The 15,400-nt window shown below is 41.6% G+C and overlaps 1 protein-coding gene across 2 annotated transcripts in view; it reads left to right on the forward strand.

Annotated features, from left to right (window-relative positions):
- Positions 1-15,400, forward strand: part of LOC136261422 (uncharacterized) — a 31,368-nt gene that overhangs the window by 12,250 nt on the left and 3,718 nt on the right. For both annotated transcript variants that reach the window (XM_066055426.1, XM_066055428.1), the window contains 4 exons: positions 150-422; positions 1,614-1,721; positions 1,823-1,963; positions 2,543-2,860. In XM_066055426.1, coding sequence (XP_065911498.1) covers positions 150-422; positions 1,614-1,721; positions 1,823-1,963; positions 2,543-2,860 — 840 coding nt within the window. The remainder of the gene's footprint in view (positions 1-149; positions 423-1,613; positions 1,722-1,822; positions 1,964-2,542; positions 2,861-15,400) is intronic.

The raw sequence follows: 15,400 nt of genomic DNA on the forward strand, positions 1-15,400 counted from the left end.
ATGCAAGTAGTCATAATTTGAGACCTTATACAGTATCTTATTAAAATTAATAACAAAATGTTGCTTAGAAGCTAGTACCCTATTAATGGGATGTCAGTGTTTTTATGGAACAGTTAATTTTGATGTATACAATTTCACTCATTTTGTAGGAATCATCAGAAAACATTATTACAATTTGTGCGAGTCCATGCCAAGTGACCATATGAAATCCATTACCATCCTCCTGCAGTTAAAAGTTTTGCACGATAAAGCACTGCAATCTATTTGTTCATGTCCTACCGTTGGTAGTAAGAATGAACTAATTTTGGACACTCTGATCTTCGTTTGTGCACAAGATGGTGATTTTTTGCTACTGTGTGATATGCTTCAAGCTCTGAGTGAAGAAGCTGCAATGAATGAAGCTGTGGAAGCATTCAGAAATGGTACGAATTCTTAACTTTGATTGCTTAGTTAAATATGTTATGTTTTTTAAAACGTTAATGATCGAGTACTCATGAATACTAGTTGCATGTAGTCATACACATTTGACATGTTTTGTACCAACCTTAAATAGTTTGCAGCTTTCAAGTAACAACAATGATACACACACTGTATTAAAGTACTGATGTTAGTCTCCCTGACAAAATAATTATGCCAATCAAACTCTACAGCCTTCATTTTGTCACTTCCTGATGACAAATATATCATGTGAGCTGGGTCATGTGAACTTAATGAGTACTTGAGTATCAATTTTACTATCCGAGTACCAAAATCCTTAATGAGTACTCGTCGAGTATTAGTATTTGTTTCAGCCCTATTTTCTAGTAGGGTGAGCAATCTGATGTGGTTATATATGTGTAGTCATTAATTAGCCAAATGGTTCAGAATCTTTAAGAGTTCATAAAAATGTCGTTTCTTAATATTATGAACTTTTGATTTTGCACAGTATGGGATGCTGTAGTTTGCATAAAGTGTACAGGGGGAATGGATCAAAATATAAACCAACAGAAGATATCCTAGCTCCTGTATATATTGTACAGTTGTCTATATTACCACTGAGATGGTTGCCATGTTGTTACTTTCTTGGCATTTGGTGTGTGCATATGCCTTAACTACATGTAGCAAAAAAAAAGAAGAAAAGAAAGGCCTTGCAAGAGAGGTGAACTTTTAAGGCTGTTGTATAGCATAGGGGCGGTATAATTTCTTATAAGGTGTTATAATTATTTTATATAGACCACTATCTATAGTTCATAGGCTTAATTGTAGTTATAAGGAAAGCTTGACAATCTCTCTATGACTACATATAATTCATTCTTCACGAAGTTCTTCTTTTAGCTTAAAACTTCTTACTCAGACAGATGACTCACAGGTATGTACATTATTTTCCTTCCAAAAATAACTGGAAAATTCCACAGATGGCCTGCAACCATTTGTGGGTATGCTTTAAAAGGTACATGTGATAATGTGAAATTGTGAATCATGAGGCCACCCTTTAAGTTTGTATCTCTTGCTTTGAAGGCACTTACATGCTGATTTACAAAATTCAGTGAAACTTTTGAATTTGGTGCATCACTGGTGCAGTGGTGCTTAACGTTGCTATACTTTCTGTAATATACACATGTAAACTTTCACAGATTACCTTTGGGAGTTGGGCTCTACTAGTGTTGATGGTTCTAGTGTTGATGGTGCCATTGAGCAGCCTCCAGTAAAAGAGACACAAGATCCTCCTCCTATATTGGAAGGTGAGCATACCCTTATACCAGGACTTGTGACCAGTTATTTTTACATATTATTGGTTTTGTAGTTCACTAACTAAGATTGCATCCTTGTATTTTGTATTCAGGCTCTCAGAATACAACTGTTACGGATTCCTGTACAGTGGATACAGCTGGCTCATCGAATTGTTCACAACGTGCAAGTGACTGTCCTTTGGAATTGAGTTTCGTGGATAGCTCCAGACCTTGGACTATTAAAGACTTTAAAGGTATGCATATATAATCACCTATAGTGCACTGTTACTGTTGGCATGGAAACTGTGACTGCCATGCATAACCATCACTATAAGCCTCATTTCACCATAACAGCTGGGTGTTTTTGATCAAGTTGCGAACAACAAAGAAAGTAGTTAACTGAAATATGTATTGCGCCCCTTCCTCTACTTTTTGTACAGAGACTATTGGCTTACGTGAAATTCTTTCAGTGTTTGCACAATACCTGTTGCGGATTCATGTGGACCCTGCATTGGAATAGCAACACAGATATGATATACAACCTCCCCATGATTCCAATGTTCCAATGTAATGTACAATGGGAAAACTTTTGTCTTGCTGCTACTTATATTAAATATCTCTATTTTCACCTTGTATGGTATCACTATGATAAATCACACACTAATATATGTAGTGCAGCCGCATGTGTGCAGGCCACTTTGTCATTGTTATGGACTCCATTGCCCATCAATGAAATCTTGTGCTGTATTGCAAGTGACTCCAATAGTGTTTTATTTTGTACTGATTGTACATATGTACAACTACATTAATTGGGTATTCTTTTCCACCTTTAGGAATTCCCACTAGTACTGAGATCCATGCATTATCAGCTGCTTTAACATCACTGTCACCAAACTCTAATACTAGAATTGGACAAGCACTAAGAATCAAATTAATGGATTTACTCAGTATTCCGATTTTAAAATTAGATTTGGTGGAATCTGTTGGCATTACAGCATCAAGCTCTGATGGTGAAAGACAAAAGTTCCATAAACTTTTTGAAGAGTGGTTAAGCATTGAAGAAGAGCCAGCAAGAATTACACTGTTGAGAGCACTGATTTCAGAAGTAGAAGAAATTGTACCTCAGCCCTTGAAGGATTCGTTCTACAAAGGTATATAGTGTTACAATATTTAACCTTTTGAATTCCAAAATTTAATTACTGATAGCCGATATTTAGGCTTTATGCATGCCTTTGTCATGACTTGATACAAACCATAATGCTCGAAAGATTTCACTGCCATCAGATTAAATCCTGTTAAGATATAGTACTAAGCATCATCTGGTAATAGTGTCCTTCATAGAGAAGTGCAAATCTTCATGATCTCCACTGTACAGTATGCTGTTGTACTGTATAATACACAAAATGAAAGCTTATTTAGCTAATACACTACAATGAGTTTTACACAACACAAAAGAGTACTTTGATGTGAAGCAAACTATGGACATCTTTTTGAGCTAAATCTAACAGCTTTTTCTATTTTACACTCTGCCATTGAGCTGTTACATGGTCTATCATATACTACTGGACTCAACAGCATGTGAGAAACAAAATGGTTTTGGTTTAGTGCTGTAACACCATTGAGGAAAGATGCCTTCAGACAAGTGTAACTCAGTAATGGCTAATGTTACCAGCTTGATTTTCCACTGTTAGATATGATGTTGTTTCAGTTCAACTTTTTGGCATACTACAGTATGCACAATGCATGAATTCTCCTTTTTTGTATCCTGTTTCTTTCGCTTGTGAGGGTTTATACACATGAAACAATTGACGTACTGTAAGCGAATCGACACCTTTGTGTATAATCTTTATGCCTCCAACAATCAATGTTAGCAGATTAACTCGGTGATAGATTCACTTACCGTGTGTAGGGCTGTATAATGGACAGAACATAGCCAAAAACTACACTAAATGTCTACTTTGTTGATTAAGTATAGGGGTATATGTTTTGTTGTGCAGTTGTAACCTCATGTGTCTGGTGTCATTTTTTCCTTTGATGTGGTGTAATAGAAGCCGATTTTGCTAATAAATTATGTTACCAAAATGGTTAAGGAAAAATTGATGATTTGACAAGGGCCCAAAGGGCCTGAAGTTAAATCGAGATTATATGAGTGAGATTCACTGCATGTAACACTGGTATTTATCTCTTACTACACATAAAATACAGCAATCAGTAGCTCCAATTACAAAACACAACCAATAAAAACAATAATTATGGAGTCCAATATCCGGTGGTGCATGCGCCTTCCACCCCACTTTAGGATAATCTGCTGTGTGGAGGATTTCCTCTATCAAAACTTTCTTCTTCTGAAGCTACTGTACTTGAAGCACCCCTCACTGAGTGTGCTTTGAATACAACAGTATCCACTCCTGCACACTTTAGAATCTCCTTCAACCAGTGGGACAATCGTTGCAACGTGACTGGACCATGAGGTTGAATATAAGATAAAAAACAGTGGCTGTGGATCACCCAGTCCCTTCTTTCTATATTGGGAGGTAACTGCCTCATATCGCTTTAAGCATTTGACTACGCACAGACGCCCATTGTGTGGAAAGGCTCCAAACATAGCTGTCTTAGTGGAGCACTCACAACTCTCTTCTTGCCTAAAGTAGGCAGCTGGAAAACAGATCCTTCTGGTTGGTATGTCCTGTATCGTAGATCCAGAGCTTGCAATTCCGAAACTCTGCTGGGGCCATTAATAGTGCAAGTTTCTGGCTCAACTGTTTCAGAGATAAGCTGTCATTTTCTCCTGTTGATTGAAAATACTTAATGACCACATCCACATCCACATCCTCTCCCTCCCACCCACACACACACACACACACACACACACACACACACACACACACACACACACACACACACACACACACACACACACACACACACACACACCATGCAACACAACTGTTTGTGCCACCACTGTGGGTTGGCTATTCATAATGACAACTGTAGAGTCACAAAGAAGGAAGCCAGGTATGTAGCACTAAAGGATACAAGCCTAGCATTGTTGAAACTTTTAATCTGGCTTCCAGGTTGTCTTTGACAGCCATCCTTGGCATTTTCAGAATGCCATCTACCGTGCCTCTTAAAAAGCCAATCGGGCACCCCAGCATTGGCCGTTGCTGTTGCTCCACCAGCTCCAAGACTATGAAGACCAAACAAATTTGCAGCAAACCCCAAACTCTTTAGCTTCTTTTTAAAAAGCTCCCACAAGCAGGTATAGCTTATCTTACCCAAAACTTGCCATTTTTGGTAGACTGAATGGGACGGAACAAGAACTCTTTATCATCAAGTGCTATAGCTGTCCGTGAAAGGTAGCATTCAAGCGTGTCAACCGGGCATGTTAAAGTCCCCATCCTCGCCACCACAACACTGTCTCCTAGCCGCAGCTGATCTGTCTTACTACGAGTTATCTTCGTCGTCATCATTTCTGTTTCATTTACGATATCACATGACCTGAGGTTGATAAGCTCATCGAAATGAAGGAAACCAGAAAATCCCAGCAAGCACGCAGTGGCCAACCTTAAATCTGACAAACAACTTGATCTCCCAGAATCCTGGACAATGGCCTCAAGCATTTCCACAGTCATAGGCTCCTTCTTGACGACTGGTTTTGCCAGGGTACGTTGCAGACCGTCCAGATTAGCCTTGACAAATGGATGTGCTGCAATCGGTGCCAAGCCAGCCGTTGTATGAATCCTAGCCACAACATTGCATGCCTCTTCTACAGCTGATTTAGAACGGGTCTCCTCTCCGAGGTGTTGAAGATATAGCACAAACTCATGGACTTTGCTGGAACCGGATTCAGCTTATGGGCTACGGCCCACACCTTCCATCTCCTGTAGGCTCTTTATTATTATTATTTAAAACTTTATGGTGTAAACACACCAAAGGCCTGAAGGTAACTTGCACCAACAGCCTTGTACATTACCCTATGTTACTTATTTACATATTTATTTACATACATACATACATACGTACAGTTGCTAAGGAGAGTTTAGATTGAAGGTGGGTGGCTGTAACTGATAAATTCTTGAGAAAGAAGTTAAGTAACATGTACAGTTGCTCTTATCGTCAAAGTTAATAACTTAATGATCATTGGTAGTAATAGGAGTCATTACATATGATTCTGTGCTGCTGGACCTTTCAATTGTGCCAAAGAGACTCTTGTTGACATAAATGTTGTTTCCTCTTAGCTTGACAAAATTCTTGTCAGTGCCATTCTGAGCTAATTGCCACCTTGTTCTCAGATAGACTGCTTCGATTGCTCTTTCTTCTCTGGTCATGACAGGTTTGATTAGAATTGGTCTTGGTACTGAGGATCTTTTAGATAAGACAGATGTTGCATCAAAAGTGCGAAGAAATTTAATTAATATAGGTCTGGGTTTTGGATTGGAGATATTGTATTTTCCTAGTCGATGGAAATCCCTAATAGATGACTTAGAGAGAGCAGGATCAATATTAGTAAGCACATTTTGCATGGCTTCAATGTCATGTTTTAGTCTAGTGGCTCGTGAACTGTTTGGTTGGGATTCTTTAATTCCATACATGACCACATTAAACAGTTTATCAGATTTTGCCTTGGGAGGTTCAACAAGACCTGAGGAATTAAGGAGTACGAAGGTGATTATGATTACTTATTGGAGTTTCAGAAGTTGTGATGGAGTGGTTAGCTTCTATTAAATTCGGAGTTTTGGAAGTTGAGTTGGACGTGATAGAGTTGTTGGATTCCAAGCTAGAAATTTTTTCAGTCAAAGACTCAACAAGTTGTTTTAGGATGTTAATTTCATCTCTTTGATGTGTAAAAATGCAGTGACAACAGCGGTAAGGTTCTTTCGATTCATTACTAAGGATATCAAATAAGGTTGAAGATAGTCCACTGCATTTACGGTGCATCCAGGCATTACAACGGTCTTCGCCAAATATAGCCTCCTGTCCATCACTAGTTTCTGACCATTCTAAGATTGGCTCGTCACACACAGCACATATATCCTCTGGTTCAGTTACAGTTTCTTTGTTCTTGTCCTTTTGCTTCTTAGAATTTGGTGGGGTAAAATTAGCATGCCTTTTCCTGTCAATGCCTCTCTGCTTACTTGGAGATGCAGCGTTCTTTGTAGACATTTAGTTGCAGTTTGAATTCAGAGAGTCTAAATAGTGCCCACTCGGGTCAGCAGAATCAGCTGAAGTATAGGATATATTGTAGAAATATGACTTCCCTTGTCATGAAATGTTAGAAAGCACTGAAGCAAAGTGTCCTTGCTTCTTGCCTTGCCTATAAGGATCGGTTAGAAAGTATCACAGACAATAATTACAGCCAATCCCACAATCGAATCAGGCTTCTCAAGTACTTCTGCACAGTACTGTCTGCATGGCTGTGTAGGATGGTTGATGGGAGCTTGCTTGCCAACACCTTTAATTCTGGATCGTCAAACTCTCCAAGCATCCTCCAACTCCGTTGTTCCAGGACACCTGCAAAATATGGAACACATACAAAGGGAACCTGCCTGTGATAACGCCTCCCACAGCATACGTTTTCCTGCCAGCCACTTGTAGGCTACTCTCAGCACAGCCGCCTGTGGGCCAGACAATGTAGCTGATTGTAAGCAAATCTTTTTGAAGCCATTGCCGGGCTCTATAACTGTGCTACTTGAAAGCAAATCTTAACACACAGCCACCTGTGGGACTGCTACTTGTAAGCCCCAGAGCCACCTGAGGGCATGAACACATAGCTACTTGTAAGCAACAACTGAAACAAAAAAACCTAGCCAGTCGTAGGCTAGACTAATCCCACAGAATGACATTCAAGGCCTGAGTCCAATTGATCAGGATTGCTAACGCTGGTGTGTTAGGAGGGCCTTTAAACAAGTTAGCACCTGTCAGACCAGGAAAAATTAACTCCACCCCCATAGGCAATTCTACCCAACCAATGACAAATTCTGCAGGGTCACAACCATTGGGAAATAGGAGGGGCTAGATTGGGGCTGAAAGCCATTGGGGCACTATAAGAGTACCGAAAGCTTTTGTATTTTGGACATGCCTAATGACTCTCGGGACAAGACACACAGGTGGGAACCACCAATTGTTTTCCCCACTCCAATCACAGGTAAACGAATCTATGGCCTCTGAACCTGGGGTCCCAAATCTTGAATTAAACCGTATCAGTTGGGAGTTATGGGCACTGGCAAATCTGTCAATGGTGTAGGAACCCCATATTGGATTAAGCCAATTGAAAATTGCTGAATTTAACCTGTAGTCATCAAAGTCCACCAGTTAGCTGTAATAGTCTGGTAGCTGATTCAGTTCCCTAGGCACTCATTCAGTTTCCATACGGATACGGTTACTCACTCAAATAGAGAAAATAGCCAAGGCTTCCACTTGTAGAGCAGATTTACCACTACAGTGCTGTATGAATCTTACGACATTTTGATTATCAGTAACCAGCATATCCTCTCATTTGGAGCTTGCTCTGGAATGATTCTAGTATATACACATCTCACAGCACGTAGCTCACGCCATGTAGAGCTTTGCGAAGCCTCTTCACTAGACCACTGTCCATTGGCAACAAGATTGCCATGCCCAACTGCGTAACTGCTGTAACCAGAGGAACTGGCATCAGAGTAAGCAAACCTAACTGCAGATGGCCTGGGTCATATTGACTGACCATTAAAATTCACTAATTGGTCAGCCCAGAACTCTAACTCTTGGAAGGCTTCATCGTTCAGGTGAAGCTTTTGACACCAGGCTGTCCTTTTATTCAAGTTTGCACATAAGCTTTGCGTCATCAAGCGTGTGACTGGTCCCAAACCCAGGGACATAGAAATGATTTTGCCTATCACACTGTAATTGCCTCGCTGTTACCCCCAGGTCACCCTAATGTGGTTTACTGCCGACCTTAGAGCCTCTATCTTTTCACGGGGAACAGAAAACATGCCTTTAGCTAAATCCAAACCAATCAATAGCCTGGGAAGGCACCCAACTACTCTTCTCTGTATTGATGACAAAGCCTGCATTCTCCAAGTCAAGTTTAACCTGGGCACTTGCCTCTATCGCCTGATACTCCCCTTTCACACTTACAATCCCATCATCCAAGTATATAATTGCTTTAATTAAGCCCCTTGCCCTGCCACAATTTTATCAGTGGTCTCATTAATTTTGTGAACAAGTATGGGGCTGTGCATAAGCCAAATGGGAGGACCGAAAACATGTAATAGCAGGGCCTACCCTTGTCCTCCCACTGGAAGCCTAAAAATGGGGATGAATATATCGATGTGATGGTAACCAGATTTTAGATTGAACTTAAATAAGTACTCGTGGATTTCAAACAAGGCCGCAGTACGGAGGTCTTCATACTTAAATTTAACTACGTACATATACTAGTTTAAGTATCTTAAATTCAGCACTAACCTTTGTTTGCCTGTTGAGTTGGAGACAACTGACAGTGGGCTACACACACTTGGTTTCTGGTCCACCTTCAAAATACAATTTTTGAGTAAGTCATGCACTGCCCTCTCTACAAAATCCCTGTGCAACTCTGCTGAGTTGTGGTTTTGGTGGTGGAGGAATGTGTTTGGGAGGCAGGCGGTAGCCATGCTCAATACAGTCTAATATAGGGGGAGGGGCTTGTAATACCTTCCTCCAAAATGGTAAATGTTGTCTCAAACGGCCCTGGACATCAGTAATCTGTTCAGGTGAGCCCTGTTCTACTTCCCAGTATTTAGTTACAGTATCATTTAAACCCAGTACCTCTCTGCCCAGACATGTACATGGGACAGGTCAACTGTCCATCAACACCCTCACATGATACAAGGCTAACATTGGCTTGGGACCCATTAATACAATCATCACAATCATATGTTTGACTCAGCAACCACTTCGTTAACACATATACAACCCTGTGCTCTGTGTGTACTGGACACCTCAGCACTATTCACCACATATTGAGACAAAGGATACTGTTTGTTGGCTGTACTGACCATAGGCACCACACCGCCAGCATGGTCCTGTAAGTACGGGAATCATTTTTGGTGGTCTCAGCCGTACCATCCCGGAACCAACTACTGGTGTTGCCTCACTGGCACTTGCCCCTTGATCTGGCCAGACTCTGCCTCAGCTTCTAGACACTGGCAGGTTGTTTCCCTCATCGATGCTTGGCTGTTTGTCTCTCCGCATCTTTTCGCACCTCTTTTTCAGCTCTGCCCAGGTCCTTTTCATCCTCCGAGTCTGAGGCCAACGGGTTGCTCTGGTAAAGCTTAACCGTTGCCCACCCGAAGTCGGAGCAGTCAGCTATTTTAATAAATTTTTGCCTAGTGGCCTTTGTCCAATTGCAGCTGTGCCCTCCATAGTAACACCTGGTCCCTCGGTATCATAGCATCCACTCTATCCAGCTCCGACTTCACAGATGTGAATTTGCCTGCAGCTCAGCATTGAAGATGAACTGTTGCTCATGGTTCTTCTTCTTGAACTGATATGAGAGCCGGCCATTTCCGCAAAATGTCCATTGATGTCTTCTCTTGAGCGGTGGTGACCTCACGCTTCAAATCAGCAACTGAGGCAGCCAATTTATCCTCCACGTCGCTTTTGGACTGTCGTATCTCTGCCAGCATTGAAACCAGGTCACTACTGCTGACCCGGATGACCCACTGACCCGGATAGCAATCCGGGTCAGACCCGGATTTGACCCGGATGTGACCCGGATTGACCCGGATTAAATTAAGCCGAGGCGCGCGATAAGAGCTATGTTTCGGGTATTCTCGAGCGAGCGAGACTACGTTTTGAGCGTTCGATTCGTGTTGAGTAAACGAGTAGTTATGTGATAACTAAGCCGGTAAGTTTATGATTTAAAATCAGTCAGTGGGTTTGGTTCCACGTAGCTACTGTGAGTTTACAGACAGCAATTGGGTGTGGCTTCATACATACTTAGTATTGCAATTTCCCAATATATTAAAATGGGTGTGGCTCACAAAAGCACTTATCCTGCTGCAAGACTAGACCTAGACTATATACAACTCATACATTAATCGATTAGTGGGCGTGGCTCCACGTAAGCTTGCAGACAGAAACGGACACAGTTTCATGCTACACTACAGACTACACTTACTAATAAATGGGCGTGGCTGAGCGTATGTTTGTAACGCGATAAGTGTGCGTGGCTCACGAAAGAGCTACACAACTAGCGTTTATAGGTTCCACGTCGTTAAACGACCAATTTCGTTTCTCACGTGATCCAATCCGGGTCAGACCCGGATAATTTGTAAACCGGGTCAGACCCGGATAATTTGTAAACCGGGTCAGACCCGGATGACCCGGAGAAAATGTGACCCGGTTGACCCGGATGACCCGGATGACCCGACCCGGTTTCAACGCTGATCTCTGCCATCAGTTTGTCGAAGTTGTCTTGCTCCATATCTATGTCATGAAACTTTTGTTACTGCTCAAAAGCCAACCTGCTAGTGCACGTGGCATAGACTGAAATAAATGCACACCCCACCACCCTTATATACCCAGCGTGACCACGTCACACGACACTAATTATGTGGGAGCTTATTTTCTGTCTAACTCACTATGTTCAACCGCCAGAAAATACACAAGTGGTTGTATATTGTGGTTGTTTGTTACGGATTCCCTTAAGAAACCTAGAAACCAAGGGGTGTTTCCCTCATTGTGATTATGTGTCATGGAGATGGCTGATCTAATAGTGTTAATTGAATGTTATAGAGTCCGGTCAGAAAATGGGGCACAACAATTTTCCGTTCCTTCAACTGAGCAGCATTCAGTCGTGAGGCAAAAGAGATCTATTGTATACTCCCCAAATGTTGCTATTATCTGTTGGAATGCTCTGCAGTGCAGCTGCCATTCTGCTGATGACTGAATTTACCTCGTTGGCTGTGCAGTTATCCACCCCTGGCAGGTACTCCGCTGACAGGAAGAGGTTCTTCTCCAGACACCATCGCCAGAGTTGAATAGCTAGCCTGCTCATTGTTGGGGAATGTGTTCGAATCCCCCCATGCGATTGACATAAAACACTACCATCCTGTGTAGGTGAACATGGACATTCCCTTGGTCCTTTGTAAAGGTCTTCACAGCATAGATAATTGATGTGATGTGGTTCTCCCGTTCCTTCTGTGACCACAGACCCCTGGTTCGTACATCCTTGCAGACTGCTCCCCAGCCCTGCAAGGATGCATCTGTGTCCAGGATCAGATCTGGGTCCTTGGTAAGAACACTCTTCCTGTTCATCAGGTTCATCCTGGAGGACTACCACTCTAGCTCCAGCAGAGCTTCCTCAGTCACTATGCTGTCGAAGGATGTCAACTTCTGGAGGGCTTAATTCTTCAGGCGCTGCAGCTCTCTTTACCACACTGGGGCCTGGTAAATGGCTGGTAAGGAAGGTGGCTGTCATTATCCCTAATATCATGGCCAGCTCTCGGATAGAGAATGTGCCTCTTTGCTGTACTGTCGAACACATACATGTAGCCATCATTTGTGTCACCTTCTCATCTATCAGCCTGATTTTCATCTCCTTGGAGTTGATCAGGAAGCCCAAATATTGGATCAACTGCGTTGGTACTAGCTGAGATTTCTCCTGATTGACTATTAACCCCAATAGTTCTAGCAGTGACATTATCTGCTGCAGCTGCCACTAACCACCTGCAGTACCCAGTTGTCGGCAGTTATAACCTGCCAGTTCTAGATGCAGTGTGGCAGACAGCCTGTTGGGGGGAGGCGAGATAACTGCATAATATGGGGTAAAAGTATTGTTGAAAATTGTTGCCTACATAAGTCTGCATTTGAGTTAGCTGTACTGCTTCTTGCCCTTAGCCCTTCTGGTGGTACTGCTGGTTTGTGTATAACTGGCAGCACTGGGAGTTCCTGCTGCTGTACTTTGCAGGGGTGCCCCAGTCCAAAAACGTCTCAGGTCATTGGATTGTTGCCCTGTGCATTGATGCTTCTGTGGTGGTGGTCTTGACCCTGTCACCTTAGCTAGTGCTTCTATTTGTTTGGAAGCTCGCTCCAGGAAACCACTATCAAACAAGGTTGTCTCCTTGTCCTCCTCTTCATCTTCTGGTAATAGATTGACTGTAGCAAGATTCACATGTGATCAGGCTAACTTCCTTCTCTCCTGCGTGACGGAGTGAGAGGTATTGCCCAAGAGGCATAGAACCCTCTGGATCAGCAGGATAATCACCTGAGGTTTTACCTCTACATTCCTGGCCCCAAGTCTGAGGTAAGGGGTCCTGCCATATCTAGTAGTCCTGCAGTGTGAGCAAGGATCTCTCTGCTCCATAGTGTGGGTCTATACCTTCTTTAAATTTGTTTCTTCATACCCTTATCCAACTTTCACACTTGTAGCACCTGGCAGGTGGGCTTGGGAAAGTTGTTCATTATTTTATCACATGACAATGATTTTATGGTCTGATTAAAGTTCTTCTGTAAAAAGGTGTTGACATCTTCGCCTGCATACCATGTGTTATTGTCAGAAACCTCAGGGTCAAACTGTGAAAATTTCATAGCTTCTTGTTCATCTAGAAACTTAACAACATCTTCCTCCTCCTCCTGGTCCCTCAAGGTTGAAGAACCAGGAGGCTGGCCAAGCAAACTTGTGGAACCATTGAGGGATGGCCTTCCTGTTGGGGGAGTCACAGCAGGGAGGGGGGGGAGGGGGTGATTTAGCCCCAAATGACAGAAAAGGAACTGCATTGGCTCCACAATCCACTGTTGTTACTAGACAAGGGTAGGGTAAACATTCCAGTCACACCCAGGGCCGCCACTTCCCTCAGCTTCTCAATCATCAGATCCCTCGCATCCTTGTTCCCCAAGAGGTCATTCTCTCGTTCCGTCTTCTCCATGTCGACCTGTGTGGTTGAAGAAGGTTGACTATCTTCCAACACCATCACACAAGCTACTAATTGTGTGCAGCAAAAGGCAAAGCGGGGTGGAAGGTGCATGCGCCACTGGATATTGGACTCCATTTTATTTCATTGGCTGTATTTTATGTGTAGTAAAAGATATATACCAGTGTTACATGCAGTGAATCTCATGAAATATAATTAATTTTATCAGCAAATATGGACTCTTGCTATAGTATATAAAAAAGAAAAGTGGCAAGAGAAATACATTTCAGCTAACCATATCATAAAGTACTAATTAGGGACCATGGTGGTTTGGGCTTTCTTGCCCAGCAATATCATCCCAAAAACAACTTCACCTTTCCTTTTTATTTTATAGAGGGAAACTTTGGCAAATAGCAATGCATTTGGCAAAATATTTGGCAAATTCAAGCTCAATCTTTAGCTATAAAGATGCTAGTCTCAGGCGCTATGAGTAATTGGCAGGTTAAACAGCTTTAGCAAACTTGTAGCACATTTCCAAATTCACCAAAGTTTCCCTCTGTATGGTAGCAGCTTGGCAGTATTGGTTATAGGCATAGCCAAGCCTATAAATGTCCCAATGAAACAATGTCTATGAAAATTTTTTAACACTGACTGACTAACTGATGCCTCCAGCCATGCATGAGATTGGGCTATTGGCTTGATTTCTTCACTGTTCGATGTCACTTCGTCTGGAGACATGCCTTTTGTCAACTGCAGTATGTACAATGGACTTGCCTTACCTTTGTCCCCAGTTCTTTTCTTTGACAACACAAGGTTTCCATTTGACTAGCTATCAGGCTTATCGCCCGTATTTTCCGTAGTGACTGGATTGATTGCAGAGAAACTTTTCTTAGTTTGTAATGTTGTGTAACAGGCGGAACATAGCTGAAAACAAAGCGTAATGGCCACTTCACTTTTCAGTAATTGATTGTTGGGGCATACATCCAGGCGCAAAATAAAATTTTATGGCATGGCCACCACCATTCTTCAGGTTTAGTAGTCATAATTATGTTATAAAAAAGGTAAACACGAATTTTAATTTGGATCAAAGAAAAAGTAGGAAACAAGGGAATAGCTAAAAGTTGTGAAACAAGAGAGGTTGCTTATACCTGCAGATATAATATACTATTGGATATTTAATCCCTAATTCAGTCATGGTTGTAGACTGAAATATAGAGATTAAATGTCCATTAGCATATCTGCAGGTACAGGCAGCCTCTCTTGTTTTACTACTTTTAGCTATTCCCTTAATTGTTTTACTACTTTTTTCTTTGATTCCTAATCCAACTTAAAATTCGTAATATGTGACTGAATTTTGGAAAATCACTCATATGGGTGCATTTGACACCTAAAATATTTAATTATAGTGCAAATCTACTTGTTGGTGAATTTGAGCCATTCTCAATACCATAAATTACAAGAAAATTCTTGAAATCTTTTCATAACTGTGCCTTGCTCTTATTAGCTACCCACTAAACATGAAAATTCTAATTATTTCATACACACCCATATATGGGTGATTTTCCAAAATTCAGTCACACATTTCCTTGTACTTGTATGACTAGTGGTGACAGTAAAGGTGTCAAGAACAGAAATGTGCAATTTGACTCAACATTACAAGTCCAGGAAAGGGACACAATTTTTATGGCTTTCCTGTATAAACTGTATGGTAAAATTGATTAGTCATGAAATTAATATCGTGTCAGACATTTGAATACAAAGATTTTGAAATATTTTTAGAGTCAAGCACTACTATACACATTTCAAGAACTTGGCACT

The sequence above is a fragment of the Dysidea avara genome, chromosome 7 (assembly GCF_963678975.1).
Source record: "Dysidea avara chromosome 7, odDysAvar1.4, whole genome shotgun sequence".
In the NCBI taxonomy this organism is placed as follows: domain Eukaryota; kingdom Metazoa; phylum Porifera; class Demospongiae; order Dictyoceratida; family Dysideidae; genus Dysidea; species Dysidea avara.